We start from the raw sequence: 18,346 nt of genomic DNA, 5'->3' as shown, positions 1-18,346 counted from the left end.
CGTACGGCGCCAGACTACATCGGGCATAGAACTCTCACCTCGTGGCCGATTCCCCGGATCCTACTAGCAATCGCTATGGTTGCACCAATAACCATCGGCTAAACACCACATAGTGGATCATAATTACTATTTGTCCACCAATTAAGTCTCGTTCCTCCCCCGGCCTCGTCGCGAACGGAGTGGCTTCGGCTGGGAACGTTGCACTCGCCTTACCTGCAGTTTTCTCGTTACTTGATGGTATCCATACACTCGATCTTCTAGAGCGCCCTTCTCGAGATTTACCCGAAATGAACCCTACCACTATTTCCATTAATTAACAGTATTTTCAAGTGGATTTCTGCCTCGCAATGGTTTCGGCCCCAGCATTCGGTCCACCCATGGGGTGTGCAAGGGGCTTGTTGCCCACCACGCTGCCAGTAAGGAAAAAAAGAAAAAGAAAAAGAAAAAGACAAAATCCAGTAAACAACTTGTAGATCCCATATTCTCAACTACTTAAAGACTCCCTCTTCCGGCGTGGCCTCGTCGCGAATCGTGTGGAATTCCTTTCTTCTCCCGACCACCTTCCTCCCCCCTTCCCTTTATAGTTCTCTGGGATTTATACTATCTCAAGAACAACAGTCGCCCATCATGGTCGTCGTGGGGAACATCTACGTGATCGCAGCCGTCTCCGTCATTGGAGGCGGTCTGTTTGGCTTTGATATCTCGTCCATGTCTGCTATTCTCGGCACCACTGCGTACAAGTGCTACTTCAACCATGGCCCCGAGGGCCCGCCCTTCAACGATAATGATAAGTGTTCCGGTCTGAGCTCGCTGGCTCAGGGTGGTGTGACTGCTGCTATGCCCGCTGGTTCGTGGCTTGGTGCTTTGATTTCTGGTTTCATTTCGGATCGTCTGGGTCGCAAGTATGCGATTATGGTGGGATGCATTATCTGGTATGTTGAAAACAGAGAACACAGATACAAAGACTCAACGCATATACTATATTGCAAATACTAACATCTATCTCCTCTCGTTTAGGGTTATCGGTTCCGCGATTATCTGTGCTTCGCAAAACATGGGCATGCTCATCGCCGGTCGTGTCATCAACGGTCTCTCCGTCGGTATTGAATCCGCCCAAGTCCCCGTCTATATCTCTGAAATCTCCCCTCCCTCCCTGCGTGGTCGTCTCGTCGGTTCCCAGCAGTGGGCTATCACCTGGGGTATCCTGATCATGTACTACATCTCCTTCGGCTGCTCCTACATTGGCGGCGACACCGCCACCACCTACAGCCAGTCCGTCTTCCGCATCCCCTGGGGTGTCCAGATGGTCCCCGCCGTCCTGCTCTTCCTGGGCATGACCTTCCTCCCCGAGTCCCCCCGCTGGCTGGCCCGTAAGGACCGCTGGGAGGAGTGCAAGGAAGTGCTCACCCTGGTCCACGGCAAGGGCGATCCCACCAGCCCCTTCGTCCAGGCCGAGTTGCAGGAGATTAGCGACATGTGCGAGTTTGAGCGCCACAACGCCGACGTCTCGTACCTGGAGCTGTTCACGCCTCGCATGATTCACCGTACTTTCATCGGTATCTGGACTCAGATCTGGTCGCAGTTGACTGGTATGAACGTTATGATGTATTATATTACATATGTTTTCAGCATGGCCGGTTACTCTGGCAATGCTACCCTGCTCGCTTCCTCTATCCAGTACATCATCAACGTGGTTATGACCGTCCCCGCCTTGATCTGGGTTGACCGTTGGGGCCGTCGTCCCACTCTCCTGATCGGTGCCGCTCTCATGATGACCTGGATGTACGCCAACGCCGGAATCATGGCAAACTACGGCGAGGTCGTCGTCGGCGGTATCGACGGCGTCGCCGAGGAATCTATGCGTCTCTCCGGCGCCCCCGCCAAGGGCCTGATTGCCTGCACATACCTCTTTGTCGCATCCTACGCACCCACCTGGGGTCCGGTCTCCTGGGTGTACCCTCCTGAGCTGTACCCCCTTCGCGTCCGTGGCAAGGCCGTCGCCCTGGCTACCTCTGCCAATTGGGCGTTCAACACCGCGCTGGGTCTGTTCACCCCCGTTGCCTTTGCTAATATCCGCTGGCAAACGTATATCATCTTCGGTGTGTTCTTGACTGCCATGTTCGTTCACGTTTTCTTCCTCTTCCCCGAGACTGCTGGCAAGACCCTCGAGGAGACGGAACAGATCTTCGAGGATCCTAATGGTATCCCGTACATCGGTACCCCTGCCTGGAAGACTTCCACCGATACTAAGCGTACTCTCGCTGCGGAGCGTGGTGATGTTGAGGTTCTGGGTGAGAAGTTGGCTGGCGGTGAGAAGCCTGCTGCTGCTGCTGCTCATGCTGAGGATACCGCTTAGATGTGTCCCGGTTGAGTGTGTATAGCTAAAGGAGAAGAGTGGAGAAAGGAAAATAGTGTTTTGTTATGTTCCCTGTTGCATTTACTATGACTGAGTCATGAGTGAAGAACTTCAATGGGATTTTGGATGATATTATGTATAGAAAGACATATTGATGAGTTACACTGCCCAGTAGAGCAGATGTACTCTTTTTCTAATTAATCCTATCCGGGTTATTTTTTATCAACGTGCCTCTCAAGTAGACTGTCAATAAAAGATACGGTAAGCTTAAACGCCAATGTCTTGGTAAGCGCGAGGGAAATATGCTTAAAATATACTTCCGGGGCGAAGCGCGTCAATTGTCGGGTACGGGCCGCGAGGCGCGGTGTCGTTGACATAAATCCTTGAACCCCTGGACAGTCTAAAGGGCCAAAGCCAGGGAGATAGAAAGCTTTTTCTTTTTGGAGGGGTGATTTTGAAGAAACTCCGATTATTCTCGTAGGGAGTTCAGGCATCGTCCCTCGGCTTAACATTTGTGAAAGGGATGATAAACCGGTGAATAAAAGACGTACCGGTACAAATTAGGCCCCTCGGTTCGTAGCCGATGAATTGTACAAGTGGAGGAGCCAGCGAGATGGGGCTATATCGAGCCAAGCATCGGATCTTGAGAGGGTCCTACTCGGACTTGGCTGTGTACCTCCGAGAGACATGAGTAGAGTTCAACTCATACAAGCGGCGGGTTGTAAATGCAGCGGGTGATTTGTGGAGCACAGATCAAGAAAAGACCAAGCTTACAATCTGTTGCAACTTGCACGACAAAGTCAACGACGATGCGATCCTCGCCAAGAATTTCCGGTGGCCCAGTCAAGTGGCTGAGAGCGAATGGGGAGTTCCCGCCAAGTGGAGGATTTTAAGGGGAAAATTGAGAAGTGCGGAGCTATTCGACCCCCCTGGCTCAGAAAAAAAAAATTCAAGTCAAAAAAGGAAAAGCCAAGAGAGACACTATTGGATGAATTGGACGAATTGAACCTCCACCTTGTCGGGTGTTCGTGACTTCGTGTTCGTTTTCCTGACGACGACCTTTGGCCTGATCCGCCTTCGTCTCTTTCCTTTTCGTCGCCTTTTTTTTTCTTTGCGGTCCGCACGTGAGAGCCCGCCTTCTCTCCGATCTCGCGCAGTGACGTCTTCCTCTTCCTCTCAATCGCCCACGAGTCCCTCCACATACCCTCCGAACGGCTTCAACAGACCACTGCCTGCCATGGTTCGCCCTCGTGGTCGGTCGCAACTGGGCGTGGACATTCGCGGCGACACCAGTGCGCCCGCAATGTCCACGATGAACGAAGTTAGCCCAATTGAACCCACTTCCCCGGACTTGAGCAAGGTGCGTATCTACCTCGGCGATCCCCTCGTACAGAAAATACGAGGCCAACGTGCATGGGGAAATCAGCGAGGAACTAACATCCACGTTTTGTGCTTAGCAATTGGAGAATCGCATCGCGGACAAGTCCCCCGGGAAGTCGCCGTCAAAGAAGCGTCGCAATCGCTCCCTCCTCCATCGATTCGCCGATACCTGCCTCCGGTATACATGGCTGCTCCCATTGATCATAATGCTCTTCCTGCTGTCGCTGTATGCGGTCAACCCGACTACCTCGAACCCGATGCACAGCGCCATCTTCCTCTCCTATCCTCAGCCTCCCAAGACCCCCGGTGGACCTATCATGTACGGCAAAGGCAAGAAAGATATCGCCTTCGTGGCCTTTTACACCGTCGTCCTCTCGTTCACACGCGAGTTCATCATGCAGCAGTTGATTCGCCCGCTGGCTGTCTGGTGCGGAATCCGGGGTAAGGGTAAGACCGCCCGCTTCATGGAGCAGGTCTACACCGCGATCTACTTTGGTATCTTCGGACCGTTTGGATTGTACGTCATGAGCCGGACGAATATTTGGTACTTCAACACGACTGCCATGTTCGAGGGATTCCCCCACCGCGAGCATGAGGGTGTCTTCAAGGCTTATTACTTGCTGGAGGCGAGTTACTGGGCGCAGCAGGCCATTGTTCTCTTGTTGCAGCTGGAGAAGCCCCGTAAGGACTTCAAGGAGCTGGTTGGCCACCACATCATCACTTTGGCTTTGATTGCACTGAGCTACCGCTTCCACTTTACTTATATGGGTCTGGCCGTGTACATTACCCACGACATTTCGGACTTCTTCCTCGCTGTAAGTGATTCGTGCGAGGAGGCTTCGTTGGAAGAAGGTTTTAAGAAAGCTAACTTTGACTAATGCAGACGTCTAAAACCTTCAACTACCTCGACTCCGTCATCGTTGCGCCCTACTTCTGCATGTTCGTTGGCATCTGGATCTACCTCCGCCACGTCCTGAACCTCAAGATTCTCTGGGCCGTTCTGACCGAGTTCCGTACCGTCGGTCCTTTCGAACTCAACTGGGAGACCCAGCAGTACAAGTGCTGGATCAGTCAGTACATCACCTTCGCTCTGCTGGCCAGTCTGCAAGCCGTCAACCTGTTCTGGCTTTTCTTGATCCTGCGCATCCTGGCCAACTACATCTTCAACAGCGTGACCAAGGACGAGCGGTCCGACGACGAGGAGTCCGAGGAGGAGATTGAGAAAGTGACCGAGTCCAAGGCTACTATTGCCACTGGCGTCGCCAAGGAGAACATCGCACCTCAGGTGCAAATCAACGGCGAGCCTGTGCCTGAGCAGCAGGGCCCTCGGCCACGTAGCCGCAAGGCTTGAAGAGTAATGCAAGGACCCGATAATGAGACCCTAGCCCACATCTTAATTTGATGTGGGTCTTGGGGATGCATGGTTTTCCATCTCTTTTACACGTTTCCATTTTTTTTGTCCGTCATCGGTTGCAACACATGCCCGACCTTTCGGGTAGCGCGGCGCTTCCCTGTTTATAATTATGCATTAATGGAATGCATCGGAGGATCATGTGGGAGGCCTAGATGATCTGGGGACAGGCACGAGGAATTCTGTTGACGTTTGTGCATGGTTGACGTTTTGTGCATGGTTGACGTTTTGTGCATGATTGATATGATGTGCTTGAGCGAGGTTTATCCGCTTACTTTGCCTTCTCGATGTCATCCCCGGATCTGGAGGAGCTTGACTAAAGAGTACCTCCGGTCAAAGCCATGTGGTACATTTTGAGTGGATGTGTAATATCTTTTGTTTTCGATTCATGCACAGTCCACTTTTGGTTTTGGTTTTGGTTCTTGTCTGTATTTATCACCACCTTTTCCCCATTCTTTATCATGTTGTTTTTAGCTGTCGTCGGTGTTTGTTTTGGATTGATGGGCTATGCGGTGAGACGAATATATCAATGATTTTAATGGCCTGCTTGCCTGGTATGGCACCTCCAATCTTTCTTTACTAGAGGTATCTCTGCTTTATGAACTACACCATGGCGTGTAACACTCGGTGATCAGAGTTTTGACAGCTTCTAGGCTTCCACATCCAGGGTTCACGTGTCGTATTTTTAGTACACCCTATGAGAACCAGCGGCACCTATGGCTCACATTTACCCATACTATATCGGCCTAGCCCCAACCTACTAAAATCAACAAGAATAGGGCAAACTTAAGCCGGCCCGGTCCGCTCCTAGCGTCTACTTATAACTAATAGAGGAGTTTTACTACACTACGTTCCGAAATTGCCCACAAATAGAATAAATGGACCAACCATAAACCAATCCCTTGTCTCTGAAAAATATGTGCCCACTTGTTCTGACAAAGATCTCGTAGTGCGCTGATACTTCATTTTACAACATAGATTAGACCATGGAATGCACTATAGCGGCAATTGCGAGCAAACATAAACACATCTTTCTGTGCATTTCCGGACAATAAAGCAAACTTCTTACCCGAATCATCCGCACCGCCTCCCAAGCCTGTAGCGGTCCCCAGTTGGCCACCGAAAATATTTCTCCCACCCGTATACCTCGCTGCTGCTGCCGTGACGGCCTTAAACCAGCGTCTCGCAGTTCGCTGGCAGAAGACTGGCCTACACCAGAAGCAACACAATATAAGAGGGAAGGAGGAGAGACAGCTGGGTAAAGAGCATGATCGCCGATATCAGGATATCGGATCTCACAACATGCGATAACCCCTCTATCGTGACTTTCTCGTTCAATGCCTGAGCGAGACTGCTGTTGAATAGCCCCGGCAAATACAGCATGACTGATTCAGCCGTGGAGTAGATCAAAGTGGGAAGCACCAAAGCTCTCCATCGTCGGCGATCCCGGGTACTAGAAAAGAAGTGTAGCTGGTTGCGTGGAAGTATGGTGTGCACAGTCCAATAGAAACGGTTTTCCGCGAGCAGGACTGATGCAATAATATACGCCACCAGACTAGGAAGTAGAGTACTAGACAGTGTCGTTACTGCGGAGTGCATTACCCAGTAGGTACAAGCAAAACCGATACCATTCAGGAGAAGACGGACACCCCCTCTGCGGTACAGAACGGCACTAGTTTGGAGCAAGTAACGACTTGAGGGAGCCAGCTTCTCTCCGACCTCAGAGACATTGACCTGCTTCTCCACAGTCTCGAGGATTAAGATAGACATTAAGACATGGCCAATGATATATCGGATCTGAGTTTCATTAGTCTTTGCTTACAACAGGGATTTTTTTGATGGTAGCTTACTAGAAGTTTGAGGATAATCCCGAGAGCAATCGGTGCTGAAGTAAAACATTGTTGGTTTGAGTAGGGTCTTTTTGAAAGATTTGATGAGCCCGCGCAAGTAGTGGATAATTTCCGGCGGAATAAATGACGGTATTGAAGAGTTCGCGAAAGAGGGTTAAGAAAAATTGTGGGCGTGGAGTGTATGCCATCATGCATTTAGACGGGAAACTGAAGTCGTTCGCTTTCTCCCCATCGATGTGACAGAAGGACACAGTAGGAATTATATTTTCTACGAAACTGAGGGTGTCCATATGTTGCTCTACCTATCCTATCGCAAAAAATGGCGCACCTCTTGATAAAAGTACCAACTTAGCACACCCAATGCTCCGGGAGCCGATTAATTCCCGAGGCGGCGGTTTTACCTTGACCTAGATTACGGGTTAAATTATTAATTAGACTCAAAATTTGAAAGATTTAATTCGGTTCTTATATACCACATGCCTTGAGCATCGGGACCCTCCTGATAGTCACTTAGCAGGTTCGAGGGTGAACCCATCCTTTACAATCCCCTTAAATTCGCATGCAGTACTTGCATCGACAGAACACAATCCCAGTCATCCTGACCCAAACATCCTCTAGCTTAGGAAAATGATCCTCTTGATCAATACTCCTCGAAAGCTCATGGATATTCTTCATAAACGAGCTCAACCCAGCATGAAGATCGACCCTCTCATGATGGAGTCGTCCAATATTAACAGCAATCATCAGGACGAGCGTAGCAAGGCCATCATCACTCCAATCCGATGGCGACGCCCGCAAGAGGGCAATCAATTTGGTTATGTTCTCCTGGATAATGCGAACCTTGTCGTTCCAGCATATCTCCCATCCGGCACGCTCATCTGCGGAGAGGGTCCAGGGGGAACGAATGATTCGAACTAGGGCAGAGAAACGGTAAAAGTCATCTCGTAGGTCCTGGAGCCAGTCAGCAAGTGTGAATTTGCATTTGGGGGTTTCTTGAAGTCGTTAGTGCCAGTGGATCATGTCGATGAAGAGGTTGCCTCGTTCTTTGAGGAAGAGGTTGATCTGTGCTTCTTGGGATGTGGGGACATTGGATTTTCCGGATGGCATGGTTGCGATGAGAGGCTTTTAATTGAGTGTGGGATCAAGGTGTTAATGTTAATGGTGAGAGATATGTTTTCAAGGGGATGCTTGAGTGTGGTAAGATCTATTTACTAGAGGGACAGGCCTGTTTTATACTTGGGCCATGGGTTCTATATTTTTTTCTCAGATTGCGAGGATTCCTAACAAGGATTACTTTGTCTTTGCAAGTCTAAATGAAGAAGAGAACCTCTTTGAAGTAACAATAGCCATTCTTTGAATAAAGAAGAACACTCAGCTATGAGTAATGTATTGAGAACAATGAGTTTATGAAAGAAAGTATAGTAGTTAATGGAAAAATTATGCATTTTCGAGGAGGTTGACTTTATCACAAAGAGAGGCGAAGGTAATTTAGCGCCAAGAACGGCTATACTTGACGCTATTTTGAGCGCCCTTGCTGCTAGTATCTAAGTCACCGAGCCCGGGCATGATTTGCTTCGGCCCATTATCTCCGCTGTATGCTCTTCCCTGGATGCCTTCTACCAAGGGTCAAGCTATGTTTGCTGGTTGAGGCGTGAACTGAACACAGAGGTCGATGGGAGTCGTGAGGCAATCAACAATGTTCTTTGTATAATCCCTGGGGGCCGTGGATATTGAACTTCCAGGTTCGGCCCTCCCATTCTTTTTGCCTGTCTTGGGCTACCGTGATAAGTCTTGTTATATCTATTTCGTTCAGGCCCGCCTGCTTCATCGCGTCTTTGAGCAGACCTTGCTCATCTGGTGAAAGCCTCTGGAAGCCCTTTTGCCACAGAGCATCTTTGGGGGCTATAGTGGTCAAGGGCAATTTGTTCTGCTCAGGGTTTGATATGTCCTGGCTCGCCTGGACACTTTCTGTGGCCGGGAGGCTGTCGAAGATATCAGCGCTGCTGAACCGAGAACTTGGGCCTTTCTCCGAATTTTCGAACAATGGATGGCTGGTGCAATTATTAGATTGCGATTTCACATTCTGAACGCTGGATGTGGCTGCGTCTACTGGTAGGGAAACAGAAGGGGTCGGGGCCCTCGTTGATTTGTCGTTTATCGCATGCTCCTTTTGCTGGGGTCTTCAGTCCTCCATTGCAGGAAACAGTTGAACAGTCAGTCCACGCGAATGTGTGGCCCCATGACAAAACATGTAATCTGATGCGTCGGCCTCTGGGGGAGGACCAGGGGTACTATCATCTCATGATCTAACCCCGCGATATTCTAATATGTTCAGAGATAGAGGGAAGGATTCCATGAGATGCAGAGCAAAGACTCCATTTGGAATTGAGTTGCGGGAGGAGAGATGTTGCTTTCTGAACCGAATGAGAGCAACGTTATTACCGCGGACTAGTTACCTACCTAGGGTACCCAACCCTTAGCAATTTTCAACCCTGCAGATTTCGGCCAACACAATCTATACATGTCCTACATCCCTTATAGAAAAAGTGATATTACCACGGGAAAGTGTTTGAAATTAATTCGAATTAACTAACTAATGGGATTACTGGAGTCGAAATCTCATAACCAATCTCATATATCTCATAGCTAAATTGGCCCAAAATTATAATTTAAACACATAATTATTATTAAATCCAGTTAGCCAATAATGAACTCACTTATGTAGTAGGTTTTGGAGTTTTGGGGAAGTTGCCCATATATAGTCCGCCGTAAACGTTCGAGATCAGTCAATTCGGTGATTATTATTTTGGTGATTTGGTCGCTGCTTATCAATTCAGTTGTGACCGATAGTTACAAGTTTTGCGATATCAGGTCTTTCTATCCAATCGCTTCGATTTGCGATTCTTGTTCACCAGGGGGGTGGAGCATTTGTGGCGTTCGAGCACGACCCGGTCTCGCCTGGGCTGTACTGATCCAGGAAAGCGCAATCTCCAAGTTGAGTTGATAGTGAACTCACTAACTCACTACAGTACGGAGTACCCTTGTAGCCTCGCTACTATTGCAGACCCTGGAACGGCCCGCATATGACCCTGAATTGCTCGTTGTCAGGGTCCAGACACACAGCATCGTAGCCTCATCAGATAAACACGTTCTGCGCAAATTGCACCATAGAGGTGCAGCTCGATGATGGAATATGTCTCTCAGTACTCAGAGGCAGAGCAAGCAAAAGAATCCCCAGGGAAAAAATGCACCATCAGCCACCTCCTCAGATAGTTTGCGCGGTCATTTTTAAACCTGGTTGAATACATTGTTAAGACTTGCTAGTTTTGATCATTCTTTGAGACATAGACTGTTCCATCCAAGTGCCCTCTCCATTAATGATAGCTATTATCTGCGATCGGACCTTACATTCAGTTCCATGGTATGAAAATGTGGCCCGAAAGCTCTATCTTGACTCTTCACCCCACTGTATGGATCGAGCCATTGAGGCTGACAGTCTGCGCTAAGCCCCTCAGAGGCTTTTTCCGAGGTTGACGCTACTGTAAACGAGACCAATGGGGGTTATTGGCTCGTCTAAGATTCCTTTATCTGTCGCATACATCCCACTCGGGATTCGAAGACCGTAAACGATACCCAGTAAGATGATGGACTGTTGACTACTACTCTCCGTAATGAGGCTTAACCAACAGACTATTGATAGTTCTGGCACTTCCTCATTACTGAGAATTATTTTTCATTCCCTTCCGATTCCACTATACTTTGAATCCCTTTCCTTGTTTTTCCATAAAATCTTCTTGGTCCAACACATGGCCCGGCATCTCTACCTCCTGTATTTACCGCTTTTCGCACAGCTAGTTCAGCCTCAGTTTTTAAACTCGACCTTAGCATGTTCGGTTTGTTTCCCGCCATTTGTCTCACAAATTCGACTGCTGACAATAGTGTGATAATAGGAAACATGTCAAATCGAGGGAGAGACCGTCGCAACATGTAACACGGACGACTTTTTCTGCTTCTGTCAGAGCACGATATTCCATGAAACCTACATATGCTGCTTACGGTCGCTCTGCGATTCGACGAATGCTGCAAGTAAGAGAACCGCAATCCAAGTTTTAACACAGGTGGTTGAACATTGGATTAGGTCTCACAGATGCAGCTGCCGCAAGTTGTGCCGCGTAGGTACTCATAGGGCATGGCATTCTCAGGAAAAATAAACTGACAAGTATATTCCAGCGTGGGAGCTGCTTTCACAGCCGTGTCTACGAGTGCATGTAGTACCATCTTTAGCATTTCAAGTACGACAGCAGGTAACTATTCCCAAGCGAAACCGAGCAATGTTCTTGAGGCCTTGTTCTGACCGCGACGAAGCCACAAGCATGCAGGGGTCTTCCAACGCGATTGGGACAATCAGTCAAGAGATAACCTCAGCGACAGCAACGGCAACTGTAGTGAACGAAAACGGCTATAGTGACAGCAACAGCGCCTCGACATCTTCATCCACAGTCGGTGTATCTCCTCTCAACTCCAATACTAGCAGTTCCAGCAGTGGCTCGTCACAAGGATCCGGATTGAGTACAGGGGCTAAGGCAGGCATTGGCGCCGGCGTCGGGGTTGGTGTCCTGGTCGTCATCGTTATGGTTATCGTGCTCGTCAGGAAAAAGCGAACCCCAAATCAAACTCGACAGCAGCCTCTGCCGCAGAACATACCAGAGGAATCTGATCACGGCGACCAAATAACATCATTGGTGAAAGATAAGAACGAACTCGACGCAAACCAGAATGCCTATGGATATAAGAGCGAGCTTGACGGGAACCAGCAACACTATCAGCAATCTGGTCAAAAACACAACGTCCCAGAACTTGAAGCTCGCCACACGCCTCTAGCAGAGGCGGATTCTGCGGCTCTGTCAAGGCCCTGGAATGAGCTTGATGCAGACCCAGCGGCTACACTGTCGAGACCCTGGAACGAGCTCCATGCGGATCCGGTGTACTATCACCAGTTGCCAACTGGAGAGAATACTTCAGAATTGCCATAGAACTTGTCTGTATATAATCAGCAGTGTACGCATAATTTTCACAATCAACGACGGCGTGGAATGGAGTGCTCAGACCAGAGTGATGCCAAAGGAAATGGATTCTGTACATAGTTACCAACGAATATGCCCACAAGCACATAGCAACTAGGCAATCCATGAATTCCTTCAGATAATCACCTTTTCCAACTGGGTTCTTTATTGCTGACCGGAATTATAGACTAATCGAGTCCGAGTCCGTAGCTGCCCCAGAAATCCCGTTGACATTCCCCAGTTCCGTTGTTGACGACTACACTGTGGACTGCGACCAGGTTGAGCACCAACCCACTAGGCGCCTCAGACCGAGATACCACGTTTGCACACACAGCTTAGTTTTATTACACTACCTACTTGTCTATCGCCGACACCAAATTTACTTCGTTTGTGTCATCTCGATGTTCGATCTTAGTAGCATCGTCGTTTCTCACAACTCAACCACGACCGGGTCTCTCATTCATGGAGTCTTAGCATGGTCCAGTCCCAGCTCCGGGCTTCAACAGTGATCGCCACTATGAAATTTCAACCAGTGCACCCTTTCCTTCCTAATTCATGGTTCCAATTTGACCCAATGTTTATATCGCCCTACCCGTTAACTCAATTTGACCAGGGACCCGCTTTTACAAACTGCATCGGGAACCCATCATGGACGACCCAGCATGGTCAATTTAGCCAGCCTATTCAACCCGTGAGAATCTCAAGCCCTCAACTGGATGTCCTGCCTTCTGCTATTGCTCCCATCGAGGCACGGGCAGCGAAAAAAACCCCCATCCTTACAGGTGTCGAGGAGCAAAGATCCTACAATGGTCAACAAGTGAACGCTCAAAAGTAGGTCGACCTCTCCTAATATGGCCCTCAATCTAGATTATGCTAATTATTTGACTGGATTAAGCCAACTAGCCGCCTTTAAGTGCAAATGGAAAGGATGTCTACACACTGGTACTTTCAGAGCTAAAAGCAGCCTCCTGCGGCACATCGGATCGACCCACATCTCCCCGCACTCCTTTAAGTGCCCGGCGCAGCGATGCATGAAGACCTTTGGGCGCAAGGACAAGTACAAGGACTATATCCGGCTTGCCCATTGGGATATCCCAGAGCTGATTGATAATCTTGTCCATTCGACTTGAACATGCTGGTGTCTGGTGGACCTTCGGCGTTCCTAGTTTTTTCTCTGTCTTTTTCTTTCCTCTTCTCCGTTATAGTTTCCAATCTTTTTTTTAGCTTTGATTCTGAATGCGACGGAAAGGGCGTTCAATATTTTCGGGAAATCTTAAAAATAAGTGTGATTTTTTTGCGTCCTTGGCATTTCGGTTTGGTTCGTCATTGTGTGCATCAAGAATTCAAATATATCCTAGGAAGCGAAGAATTCTATAGTCAGCGTTTCATCTCGACCGAAAAATTTGCAATCCTTTTTGTAATTCCCCCAGATTGTCTCAATTCGCCTTATTGATGCCTAAGGTGGACAGGGGAGGAGGTTGTGTATACTTCACGCTTCGGGATCATCGCTGACCTACGGGGCCGCACTGCTAGGGGAGTTAACAACTTATCCTGTGCTCCGGAGTTTAGGTAGACGGCACCTATATTACGGGGAAAAAGAAAAAGAAAAGAAATTTACATGGAAAGGAATGTACTTTTCACTTTATCTTTAAATATGGAATCTTCATCTTATGGTCATAATTCCTTTAGCAAAATCTATACGGCTAGATTGCTGATTTGTGAGCCTATATTATGGTACTGAGTTCTCCAAGTGTAGAGGAAGTGGTGTTTTCGCTGCGGTAGCGAGTTGATAAGACTTCACTATCTCCTTGAAAAAATTGCACGACGAAAAATTTTAACACCATTCATCAAACGCTAATTAACAATATCGCCAGAAAGCTTAGAATACGACTCGATGAAATCTACAAGGCAAACTCAAGTCAGGACTTATGACTGGGACGTATTCACATCTTGTTCTAGAGCTACATCAAACTGTGTCGATATCCGTGCTGCAGATAGAAACCACAACTACACCTTGACAAGCCTTGGAATAGAAGATCCCAAGTTTCAGAGCGAATATCTGAGGCAGGCAAGTTGCTAATAACGTAAATATTTCTCTCGAACGCCATGTTATCTTGAGCATCAGCGAAAACATCCAGTATTCGAAGAAGACGAAGCCTCACAATAGCCAAAGAAAGCATTGAAAGTACATCTGCCGACAAAATGAGTGGCTGGAAGACCGGCGGATCCCAAATTCTGCTGGTAACCCTTCCTAGGACCGCTTTGATACAGTCAATTTTCCTAAGAAAACATTGAACTGCTGCCTCGTGCTGTGGGTCGGATCTGATATGATAGAGCCAAATCACGCCTGGAAGAAGAGAAAATCTTGTCAGATCTTGGAACAGGCCTTCTAGCCAGGCGGCAACTTGTCTGTTTTTTTCACAGTGATGCTCCTGACTTTTTGTAGGATGCTGCCCATTCTCATCGTTCTGGTTATCAGCATAATGCTTTAACTGTCTGCTCCAGTCTATCAACTTAGTCGCCATCTCCCGCCTCTGATCAACGAAGGATGTGACGTTTCTTCGGGCTAGCCCCCTAGCCCTCTCGGGGGAATCCATGGCTGTAAGCACTCAGGGTTTGATGAATACTTGCTCTAGACTTTATGATTAGGTCGTGAGCTCGGGGCCAGATCTGGTGCGTTTGGACGTTTTCAGTTGCGGGTATCTATATCTAAGATATAAATTTAGCTTAGATAAAGCAGTTGTTTCCTTTATGTAACTGACGGCTGTTTTTTAAATTCACTGTTAAATGGAATGATAATGGTAATAAAGGGCTTTATGCTCGCTGAATGATGAATGAGGGTTCACATAATGACATTATTCGGGGAAGAGGCAGAAAGAAAGGGGTATGATAACTTAATGATAACTATGAGGGGGAATCTTGTAGTGATTCTAAATGTGATTCTACCATTGTATAGCGCTGGTACTTTCCAGCTCGAGATGTTATAGTTTTATTTGTGTTGTCGTAAAATTGACGAGCAAGACCTTAATTTGCCAAAATCGAAATATCTGGCCGGTCCTCAGAATAATTTGTCCTTTGAAATCTTGTTATCCACAGTGGTTAAGGCTGCTTTCTGGTGGCGTAGTCACGGCCAGTCAAGTCAAAGACCAGGTGGTAAGATGGCGTGTGCTATCCATAGGCTCTAGGATGCTAGACTTACCCGCATCTGTAAACTCTGGGGAAACGGGTTCATTATGCTCGGGCAAGAGAGTTCAGCGGCCATCACAATACTCCACCCCCGCGCGCCTCTTCTAAGGTGTTGAACCCACCTGGACTCAACACATGATTTCTTAGGATTGAGTCCGGATGTGACTGGAGCCTTCCAGTAGCGCGACAAGTTCCTCGGCTGGTGACCGTGGGTAAATCAGGACAAAGGCAGCTTACTCTACTAGATCAGTCTGACCCGCCAATCGAAGCATTCAGACACTTGCTGCGTAACATCTGCAACAGTGCTATCAGGATATCTGACGAGGTTGCACCAATCACGGCGGGTCCACTTAGCAAAGCCATGGTCAAAGTCCGTGTCTCATATAATAGAGTTCAATAGTGCAAGCTTAGTGCTGAACAAGCAAATGACTAGCCAGAAAGCTAAACCTGAGAACCCCCGTGTTCACATCATTGGCTCCCTTCAAGGTCGCTAAGAGAGTCCACTTTATGATAACTACAGAGTAATGAGGGGTTGTAGGGTCAAACGGGGGCTGCTTAGCCCGTTATCTCGCCCCCCGCTCCAGTATAAATTCCCTCCACTTCTCTACAATGGTGATATAATACAAACTCTCTATCCCATACTCAAGACCCTTCTTTATTCGAAAGTCCGTCATTAGCCCCACAAAATGTCTTACAACAACGATTCAGATAACTACAATGGTGGAAGCCGAGGGTCAGGCTTTGGTGACAACGATAACTACGGCTCCAACGAAGGCGATTACGGCAGTGGTAACAACGACTCTAGTTTTGAGCGGAACCTGGATGGTGGTAGTGGTGGCTATGGTGGAAATGACAACTATAGTGGCCAGTCCGGTGGCCATTCTGGCGGCTTTGGTAGCCAGGGTGGCAACGATAGCTATGGGAACCAGTCCTCCGGTAACTCGGACAACTTCGATAGTAATCGGGGTGGAAGCTCTGGTAGCAGTGGCCTCGGTGGCCTTTTGAACAAAGCTGAAGGTCAGTCGGCGACATGCCTTCATCCTAACCTTTATTTTCTCTACGTGAACTGACCCGCTTCATCACAGGATTCATCAAGCAAGCCGGTTCCTCCTCCTACAACAACAACGGCAGCAATAACAATGGCAACAACAATCAACAAGCCGGTTCAGCTGATAACTTTGTTGACTCGACGGTTGATAAGGAGGTCGACCAATACGCCCCTTCTGGAACAGACAGTTTTGTGAACCAGGGCGTCAACAACGTGATCAACAACGCAATGAACAAGTTTCTGTGAGACTTAGATGGCAGAGTATTCAGTTTTTATTTCGAGAGAACAGGGGACATAAGTTTGTTTGTTTGATGGATCTACCATCCTCCTTTGAGAGAGCCTTCGATCTTATGCCAAATTTGATTATTCATTCCACGGCCCTTTAAGGGCAGATTTCCTCCACCTCGCTCTCACTTGTATAAAACTTGCATTGGCAATGTCAAGATTGACACAGAAGATATGAGTAAGCTATCGGCGATAGTAAGTGACTGGATTCATAATGGAGAATAAAAAGGGATGGCAGATGATTGAGCTGAGATACGATATGGCCAGTGGCTTTGACTAGATGACAACCTCTGAGCATAAGAGATACTGCCTCAATGGATATGAATGGAGAAGTCATACAGGTTTGGTAAATCATATATGCATATAATCCCAAAGATAACCATGAATGGACCGACCAGCGTATTCGAGAAAAGTACGCGAAGGATGCGTTGGATTAGATACAAAATTTAACATGAGTCCTAAAACGCAAAGTAACTTTATTGCTTTCACGATCAACACGAGGATCGGAGAAGGAACCGCGGCTGGGCATTATGTAAATTGACGTGCTGAGCGGATGCTACCAAGGTGAAGGTCAAGAGGAATCATCTAGGAAACTTATTGTTATACCTTCAAGATAGTGACAGGAGAAACGACTGACTAAGCCAGGCATATTGGAAGCTGGAATTAAATACTTTTTTTAAAAAAAATGTCAGCCATGGGCTTTCCTAGGCGAGAAAATGGAGGTCCTCCAACTTGCACCACGGAGCGGGGAAATTCGTGCTCGTGCGGGGTCACGTTTCTCCAATCTCACGATATCTCGCACTTCTATCTTCCCAAAGCTTGCTTTCATCAAGATTCATGGTGGGAGAAAGCCTTCAATCAAACATTCTCACCATGTTTAACCAAGCAGCCCAACTCCCTATACTTGACCACTTCGTCATCCTCGTTTCTCATAATGATTTACTTGGAATCTCCCAGCAGCTAGACGGCCAATTTACTCTCGCACCAGGCGGTAACCACGCCGATGGACTCACGACAAACAAATTGGTTCTTCTCCCAGATGGATGTTATCTTGAGTTTATTGCATTCTTCGAAGACGTGGACCCGAAGGCACGCCGCAGTCATCGCTGGGGAAACGAAAAAGAAGGCACCATCATCGACTGGGCTTTCACTCTACCTTCGGAGAACGACTTTGATGTTGTGCAAAACAGATTTCGAACTGCTGATATCGGGGCATCATATACGGATCCGATTCCCGGAGGTCGGACAAAACCCGACGGCACTGTTTTAAAATGGGCAGTCTGTACACCTAAGAATGGAGATGTTGATGCAGTCACTCCGGGAACCATGCCTTTCTGGTGTCTCGACAGAACGCCCCGTGAAAGACGCGTTCCTTACGAAATGGAACCGAATTTGACTCAACACCCCAATGGCGTGCAAGGTGTCAGCTCCGTATCCGTACAAGTTCCTCATGGGGAGATATCAAACCTGAAGGATGTTTACGATGTGATATTTGGCGGACCTTGGAAATATAATGCTCATTCTGGCTCGACATCGGGGCATAATATTGTTTCCCTCTCTGGCGGCGAGAAAGCTATTAATTTGGTCTTTTATGGATCCAAGCCTGGCAAGGTTGATCTATTGCCTGGTCTTGTTTTGGAGATCGAGTCTCTCTCGTCTTGAGAAGACTTGGTCATATGGTATGATGTGTTGTGTCAACAATAGGTCTGGGTAGTGGATGGCGAGTGTCAGAAAGGCCCAATGATGTACATTCCAGATTTATTACAG

The 18,346-nt window shown here is 47.9% G+C and overlaps 7 protein-coding genes across 7 annotated transcripts; 6 read left to right on the top strand and 1 right to left on the bottom strand.

Annotated features, from left to right (window-relative positions):
- Positions 1–627: 627 nt before the first annotated feature.
- Positions 628–2,356, top strand: N7496_007411 (sugar porter family MFS transporter; the record flags this gene model as incomplete). The annotated part of the gene is made up of 2 exons (XM_056700340.1): positions 628–932; positions 1,018–2,356. 2 exons carry the CDS (start codon positions 628–630, stop codon positions 2,354–2,356), a joined length of 1,644 nt encoding a protein of 547 aa, XP_056555753.1.
- A 1,237-nt stretch (positions 2,357–3,593) lies between these two features.
- On the top strand, positions 3,594–5,087 carry N7496_007410 (TLC domain-containing protein; the record flags this gene model as incomplete). Its single annotated transcript, XM_056700339.1, has 3 exons — positions 3,594–3,716; positions 3,814–4,551; positions 4,620–5,087. The coding sequence occupies 3 exons, from the start codon at positions 3,594–3,596 to the stop codon at positions 5,085–5,087; spliced, it is 1,329 nt and encodes a 442-aa protein (XP_056555752.1).
- A 1,269-nt stretch (positions 5,088–6,356) lies between these two features.
- On the bottom strand, positions 6,357–6,917 carry N7496_007409 (uncharacterized protein; the record flags this gene model as incomplete). Its single annotated transcript, XM_056700338.1, has 1 exon — positions 6,357–6,917. The coding sequence occupies one exon, from the start codon at positions 6,915–6,917 to the stop codon at positions 6,357–6,359; it is 561 nt and encodes a 186-aa protein (XP_056555751.1).
- A 707-nt stretch (positions 6,918–7,624) lies between these two features.
- Positions 7,625–7,915, top strand: N7496_007408 (uncharacterized protein; the record flags this gene model as incomplete). Its single annotated transcript, XM_056700337.1, has 1 exon — positions 7,625–7,915. The coding sequence occupies one exon, from the start codon at positions 7,625–7,627 to the stop codon at positions 7,913–7,915; it is 291 nt and encodes a 96-aa protein (XP_056555750.1).
- Positions 7,916–11,370: 3,455 nt separating this feature from the next.
- On the top strand, positions 11,371–12,030 carry N7496_007407 (uncharacterized protein; the record flags this gene model as incomplete). The annotated part of the gene is made up of 1 exon (XM_056700336.1): positions 11,371–12,030. One exon carries the CDS (start codon positions 11,371–11,373, stop codon positions 12,028–12,030), a length of 660 nt encoding a protein of 219 aa, XP_056555749.1.
- A 3,902-nt stretch (positions 12,031–15,932) lies between these two features.
- N7496_007406 (uncharacterized protein) lies at positions 15,933–16,540 on the top strand (the record flags this gene model as incomplete). Its single annotated transcript, XM_056700335.1, has 2 exons — positions 15,933–16,263; positions 16,332–16,540. The coding sequence occupies 2 exons, from the start codon at positions 15,933–15,935 to the stop codon at positions 16,538–16,540; spliced, it is 540 nt and encodes a 179-aa protein (XP_056555748.1).
- A 912-nt stretch (positions 16,541–17,452) lies between these two features.
- Positions 17,453–18,241, top strand: N7496_007405 (VOC family protein; the record flags this gene model as incomplete). Its single annotated transcript, XM_056700334.1, has 1 exon — positions 17,453–18,241. One exon carries the CDS (start codon positions 17,453–17,455, stop codon positions 18,239–18,241), a length of 789 nt encoding a protein of 262 aa, XP_056555747.1.
- Positions 18,242–18,346: the final 105 nt, after the last annotated feature.

This window comes from Penicillium cataractarum, assembly GCF_028827025.1.
Source record: "Penicillium cataractarum strain IBT 29864 chromosome Unknown utg000005l, whole genome shotgun sequence".
NCBI classification, from domain to species: Eukaryota; Fungi; Ascomycota; class Eurotiomycetes; order Eurotiales; family Aspergillaceae; genus Penicillium; species Penicillium cataractarum.
Note: the sequence above shows the minus strand (reverse complement) of the source record. Positions and strands in the feature narration are given on the sequence as shown.